At 41.4% G+C, this 17,619-nt stretch overlaps 1 protein-coding gene across 3 annotated transcripts in view; it reads right to left on the bottom strand.

The window, feature by feature from the left end:
• LOC139577887 (BAI1-associated protein 3-like) overlaps positions 1-12,290 on the bottom strand; it is a 44,101-nt gene extending 31,811 nt beyond the window's left edge. Inside the window, exons 1-2 of one of the 3 annotated variants that reach the window (XM_071405033.1) lie at positions 12,001-12,290; positions 5,717-5,869 (exon numbers count right to left, since the gene is read on the bottom strand). In XM_071405033.1, coding sequence (XP_071261134.1) covers positions 5,717-5,862 — 146 coding nt within the window. In that variant the 5' untranslated portion in view covers positions 5,863-5,869; positions 12,001-12,290. Of the gene's footprint in view, positions 1-5,716; positions 5,870-6,206; positions 6,335-12,000 lie in introns of those variants that run through there. The other 2 variants (XM_071405022.1, XM_071405027.1) reach the window with 2 other exon arrangements.
• Positions 12,291-17,619: the final 5,329 nt, after the last annotated feature.

Below are 17,619 nucleotides of genomic sequence, written 5' to 3' on the forward strand. Positions count from 1 at the left end.
GAAATATCATATGTACATAATTATTCAGACCCTTTACTCAGTAATTTGTTCAAGCAACTTTGGCAGCGATTACAGCCCCGAGTCTTCTTGGGTATGACGCTACAAGCTTGGCACACCTGTATTTGGGGAGTTTCTCCCATTCTTCTCTGCAGATCCTCTCAAGCTCTGTCAGTTTGGATGGGGAACGTTGCTGCACAGCTATTTTCAGGTCTCTCTTCGATCAGGTCCATTCTGGGCTCTGGCTGGGCCACTCAAGGACATTCAGAGATTTGTCCCGAAGCCACTCCTGCGTTGTCTTGGCTGTGTGCTTAGGGTTGTTGTCCTGTTGGAAGGTGAACCTTCACCCCAGTCTGAGGTCCTGAGCACTCTGGAGCAGGTTTTAATCAAGGATCTCGCTGTACTTTGCTCCGTTCATCTTTCCCTCGATACTGACTAGCCTCCCAGACCCTGCGGCTGAAAATCATCCCCACAGCATGATGCTGCCACCACCATGCTTCACCGTAGGGATTGTGCCAGGTTTCTTCCAGAAGTGATGCTTGGCATTCAGGCCTAAGAGTTCAATCTTTCTTTCATCAGACCGGAGGATCTTGTTTCTCATGGTTGGAGAGTCCTTTAGGTGCCTTTTGGCAAACTCCAAGCGGGCTGTCATGTGCCTTTTACTGAGGAGTGGCTTCAGTCTGACCACTCTACCATAAAGGCTTGATTGGTAGAGTGCTGCAGAGGTAGTTGTCCTTCTGGAAGGTTCCCCCATCACCACAGAGGAACACTAGAGCTCTGTCAGAGTGACCATCAGGTTCTTGGTCATCTCCCTGACCAAGGCCTTTCTCCCCCGATTGCTCAGTTTGGCCGGGCGGCCAGCTCTAGGAAGAGTCTTGATGGTTCCAAACTTCTTCCATTTAAGAATGATGGAGGTCATTGTGTTCTCGGGGACCTTCAATCCTGCAACCATTTTTTGGTACCTTTCCCCAGATCTGTGGCTCGACACAATCCTGTCTCGGACCTCTACAGACAATTCATTCGACCTCATCGCTTGGTTTTTGCTCTGACATGCACTGTCAACTGTGGGACTTTATATAGACAGGTGTGTGCCTTTCCAAATCACATCCAATCAATTGAATATACCACAGGGGGACTCCAATCAAGTTGTAGAAACATCTCAAGAATGATCAATGGAAACAGGACTCACCTGAGCTCAATTTCAAGTCTCATAGCAAAGGGTCTGAATTCAGTTGTAAAAATTTCATAAATTAGCACAAATGTCTAAAAAACGGTTTTGCTTTGTCCTTATGGGGTATTGATGAGGAACACATTTAATTTGATCAATTTTAGAATAAGGCTGTAACGTAACAAAATGTGAAAAAAGTCAATGGGTCTTAATACTTTCCGAATGCACTGTAGGTAGATAGGTAGATACAGTTAAAGTCGGAAGTTTACATACACTTTAACCAAATACATTTAAACTCACAATTCCTGACATTTAATCCAAGTAAAAATCCACTGTCTTAGGTCAGTTAGGATCACCACTTTATTTTAAGAATGTGAAATGTCAGAATAACAGTAGAGAGAATGATTTATTTCAGCTTTTAATTCTTTCATCACATTCCCAGTGGGTCAAAAGTTTATAAACACTCAATTAGTATTTGTTAGCATTAACATTAAATTGTTTAACTTGGGTCAAACGTTTCGGGTAGCCTTCCACAAGCGTCCCACAATAAGTTGGGTGAATTGTGGCCCATTCCTCCTGACAGAGTTGGTGTAACTGGGTCAGGTTTGTAGGCCTCCTTGCTCGGACACGCTTTTTCAGTTCTGCCCACAAATTTTCTATTGGATTGAGGTCAGGGCTTTGTGATGGCCACTCCAATACCTTGACCTTGTTGTCCTTAAGCCATTTTTCCACAACTTTGGAAGTATGCTTGGGGTCATTGTCCATTTGGAAGACCCATTTGCGACCAAGCTTTAACTTCCTGACTAATGTCTTGAGATGTTGCTTCAATATATCCACATAATTTTCCTCCCTCATGATGCCATCTATTTTGTGAAGTGCACCATTCCCTCCTGCAGCAAAGAACCCCCACAACATGTTGCTGCCACCCCCGTGATTCACGATTGGGATGGTGTTCTTCGGCTTGCAAGCGTCCCACTTTTTCCTCCAAACATAACGATGGTCATTATGACCAAAAAGTCCTATTTTTGTTTCATCAGACCAGGGGACATTTCTCCAAAAAGTAAGATCTTTGTCCCCATGTGCAGTTGCAAACCGTAGTCTGGCTTTTTTATGGCGGTTTTGGAGCAGTGGCTTCTTCCTTGCTGAGTGGCCTTTCAGGTTATGTCGATATAGGACTCGTTTCACTGTGGATATAGATACTTTTGTACCTGTTTCCTCCAGCATCTCCACAAGGTCCGTTGCTGTTGTTCTGGGATTGATTTGGCTTTTCACACCAAAGTACGTTCATCTCTAGAGACAGAACACGTCTCCTTCCTGAGCGGTATGACGGCTGCGTGGTCCCATGGTGTTTGTACTTGCGTACTATTGTTTGTACAGATGAACATGCTACCTTTTGGCGTTTGGAAATTGCTCCCAAGGATGAACCAGACTTGTGGAGGTCTACATTTTTTTTCTGAGGTCTTGGCTAATTTCTATTGATGTTCCCATGATGTCAAGCAATGAGGCACTGGGTTTGAAGGTAGGCCTTGAAATACATCCACAGGTACACCTCCAATTGTCATAAAACAATGTCAATTAGCCTAACAGAAGCTTCTAAAGTCATTACATCATTTTCTGGAATTTTCCAAGCTGTTTAAAGGCACGGTCAACTTACTGTATGTAAACTTCTGACCCATTGGAACTGTGATAGAGTGAATTATAAATTAAATAATCTTTCTGTAAATAATTGTTGGAAAAATGACTTGTGTCATGCACAAACTAGATGTCCTAACCGACTTGCCAAAACTATAGTTTGTTAACAAGAAATTTGTGGAGTGGTTGAAAAACGAGTTTCATTGACTCCAACCTAAGTGTATGTAAACTTCCGACTTCAACTGTAGATAGACAGATAGACAGATAGACAGATAGATAGATAGACAGATAGATAGATAGATATATATATAGATAGATAGATATATAGATAGATAGATAGATAGATAGATAGATAGATAGATAGATAGATAGATAGATAGATAGATAGATAGATAGATAGATAGATAGATAGATAGATAGATAGATAGATAGATAGATAGATAGTGCATTTACTATCTATCTTCAAAGATGACACAAAAAACAGACATAGTAGGCCTAGGCTACTAGGCATATAACACATATAACACATAACAAAACAAAAGACAGGACGACATTGTCATAGCCTAGAGCATTGCATACAGACATCATGTTTTCTATTGGTTGATCATTAGCCAGCTTTCGACACTCTTTTTAAATGACGTTATGGTCGACATGGCGTTGAGTTGCTGTGGTAGTTTGTTCCACTCAACAGCGCCAGTATATAAAAAGGTGTTCTTCCCAGATAGACTCTTACATGTAAAAACAAGTTAATATGCTAGATACCACATGGCTTGACCTAGAAACATTTACAAAGAAAGCACCAATATATATACATTTTGATTTTACTTATGAAAAACACATGAATTCCCCTCACCTCAATGTTTCGTTATGCTGACACAAATTGACCAGGTGGATGAGTTATTTTATAAAATTCACACATCACACCCTTAAAAATGTTAGATTGGGAGTAATTAGCACTGTGACAATCAGCACTGTGACAATCAGACAACCCACCTCTGAGACAAACCACCCATGAGACAAACCTCCCCTGAGACAACCGACCCCGGAGACAACCCACCCATGAGACAAACCCACCCATGAGACAACCCACCCCTGTGACAACCCACCTTGAGGCAAACCCCCCTTGAGACAAACCCACCCTTGAGACAAACCCACCCCTGAGACAACCCACTCCTGAGACAACCCACTCCTGAGACAACCCACTCCTGAGACAACCAACCCCAATCTCCCCTGTGTATCAATAGTGTTGGGTCGCTGTAGCTCCTCAAGTCTTTTAAAGAGCCAGTGTTTGATAATTCATCAGATCAAAGTAATAATTACAAAAGGTTCTGCTCAGAGCATCACAGGTGTTTTTCTCCCTCGCAAATAAAATAGGAGCCGTCATTAACAATCTAGCTGTTCATATTTTAGGAGCAGGCTGTAACAAACAGACGTTGTTGGGTTGCTATAGAAACCTCAAGGTTCACATGCCCATTACTTTTGACTTTGACATTCAGCTGAAGAGGAATCAAAACAGAAGACTCGCTCCAAAGGATGACTGGAAAAACAATTGATTTATTCACCTGTGCCTGTCAATTCTGCTGTGGCCTAATCATCTGCCAATATCCTTAGGATGACAGCGCATCACAACCATCTCAGTTTGGGGTTAATCAATCAAATAAATGTGTTAATAAATATCATAAGAAAATTCTGTTGACATGTATTGGATGAATTTGGTTCGTTCTTTTTCGATAAAGGTTCTGAAAAGTTCTAGAGTTACATATTAAAGATAAATGATAGACCATTTGAGTATTTCTAAGTGTTGTTCCCCCCAAAAGCAATGTTCCCCGTTCACTGAGTGTCTAACTTCATGTAGCTGTTGGTATTTTGGGATGTTTGATGTCTCCTTGGGGAAGACCAGACTGATCGAGGCATTTTAGAAACAGGTCCCATCTCTGGAGTAGAGGAGAGGGACACATTAAACATATTGGGTTTGTCCAGAATATTTATAGTCCCCAGCACCAGACTAGGCCTTCTTCTCAGAGACAGGGGAACCTTTCCTTCATCCAGTCTGAATGTTCCTGTGTGTGTAGCTGTATCTGTCAGACTGACTTTCTCCCTGGCTAACCATCAATGCCCCTCTCTCCACTCAAGCCATACCAGAGACTGACTGCCTTTTCAAACTGCAGATAAGGCTGACTAGAGACAGCTTTCGCTTTCCATTTTTTATAATTAGTTTCTTTGCAAGCGCTTTGAGATTCTATGTTGCAATGAAAGTGCTATATTATTATTATTACCTGAGTGAGTGAGTGAGTGAGTGAGTGAGTGAGTGAGTGAGTGAATATCCATGTTTACATGCATGTGTGCGATTAAAACTGCTGTTACTTCTGTGTGCCACTGAGACTCACCCGTGAGGTAGCTGGTCAGGGCAGTGTGTGAGCCTCACCCGTGAGGTAGCTGGTCAGGGCAGTGTGTGAGACTCACCCGTGAGGTAGCGGGTCAGGGCAGTGTGTGAGACTCACCCGTGAGGTAGTTGGTCAGGGCAGTGTGTGAGACTCACCCGTGAGGTAACTGGTCAGGGCAGTGTGTGAGACTCACCCGTGAGGTAACTGGTCAGGGCAGTGTGTGAGACTCACCCGTGAGGTAACTGGTCAGGGCAGTGTGTGAGACTCACCCGTGAGGTAACTGGTCAGGGCAGTGTGTGAGACTCACCCGTGAGGTAACTGGTCAGGGCAGTGTGTGAGACTCACCCGTGAGGTAACTGGTCAGGGCAGTGTGTGAGACTCACCCGTGAGGTAACTGGTCAGGGCAGTGTGTGAGACTCACCCGTGAGGTAACTGGTCAGGGCAGTGTGTGAGACTCACCCGTGAGGTAACTGGTCAGGGCAGTGTGTGAGACTCACCCGTGAGGTAACTGGTCAGGGCAGTGTGTGAGACTCACCCGTGAGGTAACTGGTCAGGGCAGTGTGTGACGGGGATGCTGCTGGCTGCTGAGGCTGCTGGCTCCCTCCTCCCTCTCAGAGACTGGCTCCTCTGAACCTGCCTCAGAACACTGCTCTTCAGGTCCAGCAACGTCGTCATGCTCATTCACTACCTGGGGTCACAAGGAGAATAATTCACATGAACATGAGCCTAAAACAAGTGTCAGGTTGTACAACAATGTTCAGTAAATGTCTGAAAATCCTTGTAATTGTTTATTTCAACTATAGTTGGATATACAGTATCTAACACAGATTTGATATATCCACTTGAGGAGCTTCCCTTTGGCTACATAAACACAGGGCTAATCACAGTAATCACACCCTCTTAACTCAATTATACTCAACCCATGGCATAAGGTACGTGCTATTTCTGTCCAAGGCTGACTGATATCGTATGCTGGTTGATTTCATCATAGACTTGCTGGTTGGCCACTGTTGTGACAAGCCTACCTGCAATAACTCTCATTAAAGCAATGCTCTCTCAAATCCTCCTGCACCGACCCCCATCTACTCTAGCAGAGAGAAGTGCTGCTAAGATAGAAGTATCATCATCACAGACGCCTAATTCATCCCTGACTTTGTTCTTAAGGGTCCTAGTTAAACTGTGATACGATGTGAGACTTCTAAAGAACAAGGTCATCGTTCCACCTCAGTGAGTATGTTCCACCTCAGTGAGTATGAGTCACTCTCCAGCCTCTGCCAGCTTGTATGGTGGCTGACACCAGTAGACGCAGCAACAGTACAATGCAGAGGTAGAGGAAAAACTAAAAGGCACTAAAAGACAAGAAATGACATGGATACAAGAGAGAGGGTTTGATTGATGGCAAAGTTTTTTCAGGGGACAGATAGACATTCTTTTCATCAGCTGACAGCAAATGTCTTTCTTTTGTCACATCTCTGAGGGACGAGGAAGAGAGACAGACTGGCAACTCTGTGTTCTGCTTTCTCCCAAACAGTGAAAGTGACACATTAAATAACAGCTAGCTAGACAATATATTTGTAATAGCAACTAATTCAATGTAACTGGTCGAGACAGATAGTGCACTTGCCTCGTACTTTTAGTTAGAATGTCAATAGTATCATCGATGTAGGTATTCATATGTCTATTGAGGAAGGTTCTGGAAGGTTCTGGAAGGTTCTGGATTCCAGTGCCCCTTGGATATGGGTCAAAATAGTTACTGCCTATGAATGAAGTGGGTTTGAATCTCATGCCACTATTTCCTATACAGTGACAGCATAGTTAAACCCACATGATAAGAATGACTGTTTTCATTTCACATTTTCATTTCTCAGGGGAGGCTTTTGTGAGAGAGATTTGTTCATATATTGTGTGCACCGTTTCCCCAAGGTCATTAGACACCTGATGCTGTTTTAACAGAGCAAACTACTAACACCAGATACCTGCTTGTGTCTCAGATCCAATACCTGTCTGTTAGGTATACACTTGCAGCTCTGACTGGTGACAGTTAGCAAAGCATCACAGTCAGGGAGAAGCCTTCTCCCAGGTGAGCAGCTCATTTCAATTAGACGTGGCTGGCCTCCCAACTGGATGTCACTCTGTCTCAGTCATCAAGTCCCAGTGACAAAAACGAGTCAACGTGCCAAGGAAACACTCACAGCCAAGTGAATATCACTCACTCACTCTCACTCTTACTCTCACTCTCACACTCACTCTCAGTCTCACACATCACAGGTGCCCGAACCTTAACAGGGACTAAAGGCGATGCTCAACCCTGTATTTCTCCTGTAACAAAGCCAGCGAGCCCCGGCAGCAAAAGGCTCCTTGCTGTTAGGGGATGGAGGGGTCTCTATGGTAACGGTGGAGGGAGAGAAAAGGGTTGGTAAATCCAGGTAGACAGAATTCTACCGAGGCAGGCTGCATAAATAATCACTTGATGTTATTATATCAGTCTTCCCCTGGCCAGGCTAGCTTAACACACCATAGCACCAATGAGGCAAAAGTTGGTCCTGATCCCACCTGGATTCTCATCTCCTCAGCTCCGTATTCAGGGAGGCTAAAGGACTGCAAGTACCCCATCATCAGACTCCCAGGGAGCCAGAATGACACAGTTCTTTCCAAAGCCAATTGTGATGAAGATAAAAATGGATTTATGACTCATATCTATAAAAGAATCTCCCATTCCGTCGCTGGGGACTCATCCTGCCGCTGATGTCATTATCATCCTTATAGATTGGTTAACCTACTGGTTTCTATCAAATGACATCAGCCAGCCTAGACTGCTGCTGTAAAGTGTATCCATCAGTGGGTCCCTGGAGTCTCACAGCAAGCTTTCTTGGTCTCATTTCTTCAGGCTTTAGTGAACAGATTCTGCCATGATATCATATTCAAAATAGAGGGCAGGCATTTTTAGAAAATGTCATTTGAATGCCGTTGTTATCAATTAGTCCACAAGTGTTATCTATTTAGCCATGTTTGGTGACGGTCCTGCCAGTCCCTCAGAATACAGATTGTTTAAATGATCTTCTTTGGTCCTATGGGAGATCTTCTTGATTATGTGCATGGACTGTACTGTGTGTATGTGTATGTGTATGTGTATGTGTATGTGTATGTGTGTGTGTGTGTGTGTGTGTGTGTGTGTGTGTGTGTGTGTGTGTGTGTGTGTGTGTGTGTGTGTGTGTGTGTGTGTGTGTGTGTGTGTGTGCGTGTTTTTCTTCTCTAATCCAATTGTATTTTCCACAGTTGTAATTGCTCAATATTATTGTGGTTTTGGGACATACACTGGAAATGATAATTAAATAATAAAGATATCCACATGTTGACCATCAGCTTTGTCAAAATGTAATTACATTAAAAGACACACAAAAAACAACATCATTATGGAACAAACCCAATTAACAACTATCTATTTGATTGATGAATCCTTTGTGCATGGACCAAACAAGTGGTCACTCAGGCCCCCAGACTGAAACCTGTGTGAATGGCTCATCACAGATAATCAGGGGGGAAAGGACCTTATTGATTTAACAAGGGCTCAATTATGTCCAGCACAAACATAACTGCCATACTAGAGTCCTGGGCATTGTGACATGGCAGACAGAAGGTGTTGGGCTGGGAGCTCCACATCTTGTTGAACATGGAGAGAAGATTCCTCACACGGAATGGGGAGACATAGCTACAGTATCATTGGGATCTGTGTGCATGTCTAGATAGATACGGGCTCTGATCCCCTCCAGGCTTTGGCAGAACCACCGGATGACAATCAGAGGTTCCACGGTAGCAGCTTATTCTCAGCAGCCCCTGTACAGCCAATGAGCCAATCTGTTAGGGTGATCAGTGGGCGCTCAATTCAGAATTGACATAAGACTGACACTTTGCATCTGAGATCGATAGGCAGTGAATATTCTTCAGTGTTGGTGGGAAAGAGTATGGGAGCTGTTTTACAGCATGGGTAAAGTCTTTCTGTGCTAGTTAGGCTATACAAAGCCACAACCTAGCAAACACAGCAGAAACTACTTAGAGAGCCACATGAACAAGGGCATACCGCAGGGAGCAACAATTCTCTATTCAATGAGAATTCACTTTTAGGACTATTCTCTGAATACACTGTGTACATGCAATGCATTACATGATATGCAAAACAATACAGACTGGTTATGTTATGTAGATAAGGAAGGTCTCCTCTTTATGCTACTCAACTCAACTCTCAATACAAACACAACCTCAAACACAACACAATATCAACCATGGTGACTATGACAGGCTATTCATTATTATATGAAAGGTTGGATGATGGTGAGGGTAAATGCTTATGAGCTCGATCCTTTACACAAAACCATGATCCTGTGTGAAGTGACAAATGAATGATTCACAGCGTGTTCGTCTCTCTTTAGAAAAAAGGACCAGGGAACCCTTCAACCAACATAATACGGCCTGGATCCTTAGACTCATAGTCATAAGTAGGCCTACTATAAGGGCCAAATTGACATACGGACACATCAAAATGAAGTTACCATCTCACTCAACCTTTTCACAAGTTGCTCTTTGGATGTTTAAGGAGAGAGAGAGAGGGGTGTGGGGAATAGACAGGGTTAGCCAGTGTTTTTATAGCACCAGTAGTGCTGAGAGAGTGACTCATAGGGCTAGACTCTAGAATCAAGTAGTCTCTAACCTGCAACAGGAGGCTTTCTCAAAGCTCTGAGGGAAGAGACTGTACCACACAGACAGATATTAACTGTCAATCAATAAGAGAATGTCATTTTTTTTATAGCCATAGATGTAACCATAGATGTGGGAACAACCATTCAAGTGACTGTTGTGTTTAGAATGATGTCTCCGCCACAGCGATTTCTAATCAACCGTGTTTTTCACATCTCAAACTGAAGTGACCGTTACAGAACCAAGCAATCAAACAATCACGTCACAATACATTAGGCATAACCCAAAAATAACAGCACTGTCAAACTGTGTGCTAATGTTACTCTCAATACAGCATTGGAAATTCAGTGTGCAGACATAACATGACTATTCTGTAATTGTTCTCTTTGTATAAGACTGAGAGACCTATTTTCTCAAGAGAACTCAAGGGGGACATCTAAGAATTATGTGAAACAAAATGGTAAAAGAAAATCGGATTCAGCGTTTTCTGTCTTTTGGGACTTTACGATGTGTGTCCAGAGGCACATTTTGTTAAATTATTTTGATTAGTGTAATATGATGCAGGATTAATTACAGGCTATGAGGCTACTCATTTAGGAAAGGCAAAATTCAGTGGAGTAAATAATATTTTCTTCACGGAATGCATCCACTGGGTACATGATGATGAAATGTAATTCATTATTAAAACTCTAAGTGATTACTTTCTAGGTGCAGTGGAAATATAACAACACCTGTGTGAGTTATTTGTCTCTTTAAGATACTTAACGAGCTCCTTCTAAGTGAACACTTAGGACCCCGCTTGTTTTTGTTTACCTCTAAAGAGCTTCATTAAAAAAGGAAATCATATTCCTGCAATCTGCATAACAGCCATTCACCTCTCTGGTACATGCAAATCGTCTGAGTGCAGAGCGTATTGCCACAAAGATCAGGCTGATTATGCATCAACCCTCTTCATTGAAATTCACAAATGAGGGCCAATATCGCACAATTATTGGAGAGAGAGCATCGGTACTTTCAGAAGTATTGTTAAAAGTTAAAAGGGAGGTTACCAGGAGTGATTGCTATAATGAACACACCAACCATCCCTACATCAGGTTAGTCAGTTTCCAAGACAACTGCATGATATATACACAAGAAAGGTTCCCTTGGCAAATACATCCCTCATGCAGCAAACTATGCTTCATGACAATTTAGCAGGACTGGATGATTGGGGAAAAGTATGCTCTACAAAGGATTCTAATTGTACAGTAATGGAGATTTGTTGAGAGCACTATAAGTGTAACTATGCAGTTATTATTAATTTACACATCTAGCCTTTAAGTGAAAATAATAATTGATAGACATACTTGAGTATATAAAAAAAGGTGTGTGCATCTCTGCCTGTCTGTTTCTTAAATTAGTTCTACACACCAAATAAGAGTTTCAGTTCAGCAAGGTTGGGTTGCCTTGACCCATGCAGGGAACTGGTTGTAGCTTTTCAAAACGTATTATTGACATGAACAACTAAGATGGAACAATAGGATAAAATCCTTTGAAAGATCACATGCAGAGTGCATGTTAGAGAACACAAGATCCTCTGAAAGATAGTCGGCTAATTATAGCCTACAACTAAATGACTGAATAATATATTTGTGCGTACGATTAGACAACATCTTGTTGAGGAAATGAAATCACCCGTTCGTACTTTTTTTCTGGTCAATAATCAACCAACAGATCAACCAAAAGCATCATGAATAACTAGGATTTCATTTAAAAAACGAAATTAATATTACTGGATTCTGAGGGGATGGATAAACAACTTTTTCTTAGAATAATAAACTTAAAGAGGGACTAGCACATAAGTGTCAACAAAACGCGATTCATACACATACGCTTTACCATGGCATAAAATATTTATCTGTCAACTTATTAAAATATTCGTTGATTATGCACGCAAGTTGGTTGCAATTAAAATCAACAGGTTTGAAAACAATTAAATGCCCCCTCCAAAATGTTCACATATTGAAACAGCACACAATCAATAATGCAAAGTACTATTTTAATCTTTAAAACAGACATGGAATAGAGATGGTATACGTGCAACTAAATAAAGTTGAAATGCTGTAGATAAAGAAAAATAATGCTCACCTGTAGCTTTCTCATTCACAGTTGCGATGTGCGTATGTTTTTGCTTGCGTCTCTGAGTTCCTGTTTTAGCACAACAAAATCGACGGAAAATACGTGTTTGTCTCTTTAAGATAGGAGATAGTCATCGGCCGCAATAAACGTTAATTAATTTTATTTGATTACAGACAAACGCTCTCATTTTCCCCGGAGATGTTTTCTTCTTCACTCATGCTATACCGGTGGTCTCCATATATAGTCACAGGAAGTCAAGGCACACTTTCCCCGCCTCGGGCTGTTGCGGAGGGATGTAAGAAATACGCTCTGTGAAGAGGGTAGATCCACCTGTCACATTTAGCTAGCTCTACCTGTGTCTTCTGTCATAATCATCTGCTATAGCTTCGAAATTATACAATAATAAAGGATATTTGTGTTCAGCCAACTACACCAGCATTAACACAACAGGTTATTTTTTATTTGGTACAGGGAACAGTTGATGGAATATCTACCTGAAGTCAAACATGATCAAGTCAACCTGTAAACTGGCCAAATTTGGCCTACAAGTGGTTTTATTATTAGACATAAAAGACTGTAAAACACCAGGAAATCAACTCCAAGTTATTTACATTTCGGAAATCTGTTCCCAAGTATTCCCAAGCATAATACAGAGAAACATGTAACTGCCCACAAATGTAAGCAAGGTTTGAAATTATTGTTTTAGTCAAATATTGTATTTGTTTGGGCTACTTGGGGTCAAATTGCAGTCTACAAATTATTTATAATTATGTTCCCGCCCCCCGACCATCAGCTCAAGAAAAAAATTGACCCACGACTGAATATAGTTGATGATCCCTTCTGTGAATGATGGAAGTTCTAAATAATAGGCTATAACATGACAACAGGTAACTGTCTGCCTCCCAATCAGATCCAAAATATACAAATTCTGGTAAAAGCTTACAAAACTCATGATATTGAAATAAATGTGTACCTCAACTGAGTGAAGATGCCAAATAGACATTTATGGTATTTGTATTAAGGTCTAACATAGTGATTAACTTACAGGCTTGACATTTCTCAAGGTCGCTTCTTGTACTGAGGCTACTGAGAAGAGGTGAGATCCTACAGAGTTATACTGAAGACATTCATTAAAAGCATTGGGAGGTATAAAATTGACTGTGAGTTTGTTCCCTCATAAACGAACAGAAAAAAACTGGAAAAAAAGTGTTGCGAAATGTATCACACAAATAGCATGACACAAGGTAGGCTCAACGATGTGCACACTATCTATGGAATAAAAATATATCTTTCAGGTAGACCAGACAATCTGACCTTAATGGCAATGTACTGTTATAATCTCCACCCGGCACAGCCAAAAGAGGCCTGGCCACCCCTCAGAGCCTGGTTCCTCTCTAGGTTTCCTTCTTAGGATCCTGCCTTTTTAGGGAGTTTTTCCTAGCCACTCTGCTTCTACACCTGCATTGCTTGCTGTTTGAGGTTTTAGGCTGGGTTTCTGTATAAGCACTTTGTGACATCTGCTGATGTAAAAAGGGCTTTATAAATAAATGTGATTGATTGATTGATTCAACAATTGTGTGGTGCGAAAGGAGAGCCAAGAATCAGACGCAGGTTTGAAACAACTCCTAGGTCTCTCAAAAACATGTTTCAAACTGTCTATCGATTGGTTCAATAGTTCAATTTACACATCTTAGCATAGACCCCTGGGAATGAACCCGGGCATGAGGAGGCTGAAGACGATCTACAATCACTTTGAATGGCTGTCACTCAGGAGATCAGAGGTTCCACCACCCAATGGGATGTAATATTGAGTGACATGGAAATATACTCAATTCAATCTTTCCTCACTCCATTATATTTTACATTTATCCAGAGCATACATTTTCATTTTTTTCTTCCATACTGTTCCCCGTGGGAATCGAACCCACAACCATCGCCGCAGGAAGACAACTGAGCCACACAGGACCCAATGCTAGGCATTGATCTGTATGAACTGTTAACTCAGAATGTGTGTGAACTCTGAATTTGTGTGAACTCTGAATCTCCTATACCCAATGCTTAATTGGCCCGCACAGCAGAAAATACTTCCTGCTTGGGTGATGTTTCCCCCCCCAACTCAGTTTAGCATAGCCGATAGCCACAAGCTGTTAGATACTTGGCTAATTAATAAAAGGAAAATACCATGTAAAACGCATCATACTGTGACACTTTCTGTATTTTGAAAGTCAGTGGTGGAAGAAGTACTCAACTGTCATACTTGAGTAAAAGTAAAGATACCTTAATAGACTTAAATGACTCACATAAAAGTGAAAGTCACCCAGTAAAATAGTACTTGAGTAAAAGTATATAAGTATCTGGTTTTAAATGTACTTAAGTACAGTGATGGGGAAAGTACACAATTGTCATACTTGAGTAAAAGTAAAAGTAAATGCTATAAGTCAAATTCCTTATATTAAGCAAACCAGACCACGCACATTTTTATTTACAGACAGACATGGGCACACTCCAACACTCAAACATCATTTACAAACACAGTATTTGTGTTTCGTGAGTCCGCCAGATCAGAGGCCGTACGGATGACAACACGTTATATTGATAGGTGCATGAATTGGACCATAATGCTGTCCTGCCTGAGCATTTGAAATGTAACTTTTGGGTGTCAGGGACAATGTATGGGAGTAAATACATATTTACTTTCGGAATGTTGTCAAAAATATAAATAGTAAAGTACAGATACCCAAAAAAACTACTTAAGTAGTACATTAAAGTATTTTTACTTAAGTACTTTACACCACTGATGAAAGTTCTATATCTTAAAAACTCGATTGCTGACAAGCAAAACATTTTGGGACTGTATCAACAATGGACTAACCTGGAGCGCTGGAATTCTCTTCCGATTTCAAGGTTAGGTAGAATATCCCTCCTGAAAATGAATGTTTTACCTACTTAACCCAATCCAAATGATCCCGGTCTTATTTTCCAATAAAGTAATAACATTTTTAAATGGCTGGTTAAATTCCTTTATATGGAAAAAACGCAAGCCAAGACTTAAGATGGCAATATTGCAGCTGCCAGGTTCTATAGGGGTCTTAGAGCTGCCCAATATGAGGTTTTATAAGTGGTGTGCCCACTTAAGGCATATTACTGACTGGATAACAAATGATGACTCCTCTATTTGGTTAGATATTGAGACTCCTTTTTCAAAATACCCCTTGCAGGATCTTTTATTTTTCAGAAGCTTCAAATCTATAAAAGATAGCTGCAATAATCCCATTACACTTAATACACTCAAAGCATGGAGATCAGTTCAATGTTTTGAGGGAAGGTCCAAACTAACCTCTACTCTTACCCCGATTCTTAACAACCCTGATTTTGTAACAGGATTGCTGGATGTTGTCTTTAACCTTTGGCTTAATAAGGGCATAGGCAGACTAAATGATTTATTAGCTGACAAGATTCTAATGTCATTTGAGCAGATGGTTGAGAAATATCAGCGCCTAAAGCAGGACCATTTCCGCTTTCTACAAATCAGACATATTTTGAAGAGCACCATCTTGGTTGGCAACCCTGATATGTCTGTCATTTAAATAATGCATTTTTTCTCACAAAGGAAATGTCTGTAAGTTCATTTTATGATGCTTTAAGGCCCTTCTCTACTGTAGACACACAAGGGGTCAAGCCAGTGTGGGAGAATGAACTCTCTGTTGCTATTCGACGAGATGTGGGAGGACATTTGGAGATATGCACGGTCCTTTTCCAAATTACAAAGGTACTGTTCTAATGTCCTTCAAGAAATTGAACAAATTCTAGGGGTCGACCTTACAATAAATGAAACAAATACCAAAAGATAGTTTTTGAGTGGTATTTTGGCTCTAGCCTAATATGGGAAGGGCTGCTACTAAACCAGACTTTGGCTCAGAAAATACCATAGCTGGCTTCCTCCTTGTGAACCTATAATGCACTTGAAGGATGGCCACCAATACTGCCAGCATAACTTTTTGGGTTCCATGTTATTTGATGGTGGGCTGTATGGTGTACTGTTGTGAATAGGCTGCAGGATATCAAATCCCATAACAGGCTGATACATGCTACACCCACTCAAGGACTGGCTATCTCTTTCCTAGCTTTTGACAGGTTTTCAGATCAGAAGCTTTATCCCTCTGGATTGTGGAGGCTATTTCGCCTGCTTATTCAAATGCTGACCAAGAGTCCCCGCAGGGGTTCTGAATCACAGCATGGGTGTTACCACCTCCTGGGCACTGCTCAGAGGTGATCTGTTGAGGACATCTGTGCTGCAATCGTCTGGGCATCCATGCACACATTGTGGGGTTTTGTAATTGGATTATTACAGACTTTTAACTAGTGTACGGGGCCCCACGCATCTGTAAGGTCTCTCCTGTACCTTGAGAGTGAGTATGCCACATTATTCAGTGTGATTGTAGATCATCTTCAGCCTGAGTTAAATGTATTACATGTTATTCCCCTCAGCCAGGAAACCAAGATTTCATATTGTAATCAGACTTTTTGCAATAGGCTGTGATAAAGTGATAAACTACATGAGAATATTGTCAGCAAGGAAAATGTGTTTTTCTTTCACACACAACAACATGATGGCAACTTCAGAGGGTCTCCTTCCTAGTTCCCATGAACCAGCATGGAGCAAGTGAAAGGCACCATCACCAACAACCCTTAGCTTCCCTGTCAGATACTACACATCGCTCTCTTCCTCTCTCTCGTTCTCTTTTGCACACACATATTAATTACGCGGCTACTGGGGTGAGTTGCCTCTCCACATGCAGCAATTATTCCACACACAGCCAGTGAAGAAAAAGCTCCAGTCAGGCACCATTTCATGGCACAGGGATGGACACTTCCCAAATAGAACCCCTTAGCGCCAGTGGAAAAGCCAAGGCGCAACAGAATCTTGTGATTTGGCTATTCACATCCATTGATCTGTTGAAGGAAAGGCGATTCAAGGGCACTTGTCATGCTCTTTTGAGTTTTAATTGACTTTTATGTTATGTGGATGGAATTATACTGAACAACAATATAAACGCAGCATATAAACGCAGCAGTTATGTGGATGGAATTATACTGAACAACAATATAAACGCAGCATATAAACGCAGCAGTTATGTGGATGGAATTATACTGAACAACAATATAAACGCAGCATGTAAAGTGTTGGTCCCATGTTTCATGAGCTGAAATAAAACATTCCAGAATGTTCCATACCCACAAAAAGCTTATTTCTCTCAAATCTTTTTCACAAATTTGTTTACATCCCTGTTAGTGAGCATTTCTCTTTTGCCAAGATAATCCATCCACCTGACAGGTGTGGCATATCAATAAGCTGATTAAACAGGATGATCATTACACAGGTGCAGCTTGTGCTGGGGACAATAAAAGGCCACTCTAAAATGTGCAGTTTTGCCACACAACACAATGCCACAGATAACTCAAGTTTTAAGGGAAAGTGCAACTGGCATGCTAACTGCAGGAATGTCCACCAGAGCTGTCGCCAGATAATTAAATCGTTTTAGAGAATTTGGCAGTGCGTCCAACCCGGCCTCACAACCGCAGACCACGTGTAACCACGCTAGCCCAGGACCTCCACATCTGGCTTCT

This window comes from Salvelinus alpinus, chromosome 1 (genome assembly GCF_045679555.1).
Source record: "Salvelinus alpinus chromosome 1, SLU_Salpinus.1, whole genome shotgun sequence".
Classification (NCBI taxonomy): Eukaryota; Metazoa; Chordata; class Actinopteri; order Salmoniformes; family Salmonidae; genus Salvelinus; species Salvelinus alpinus.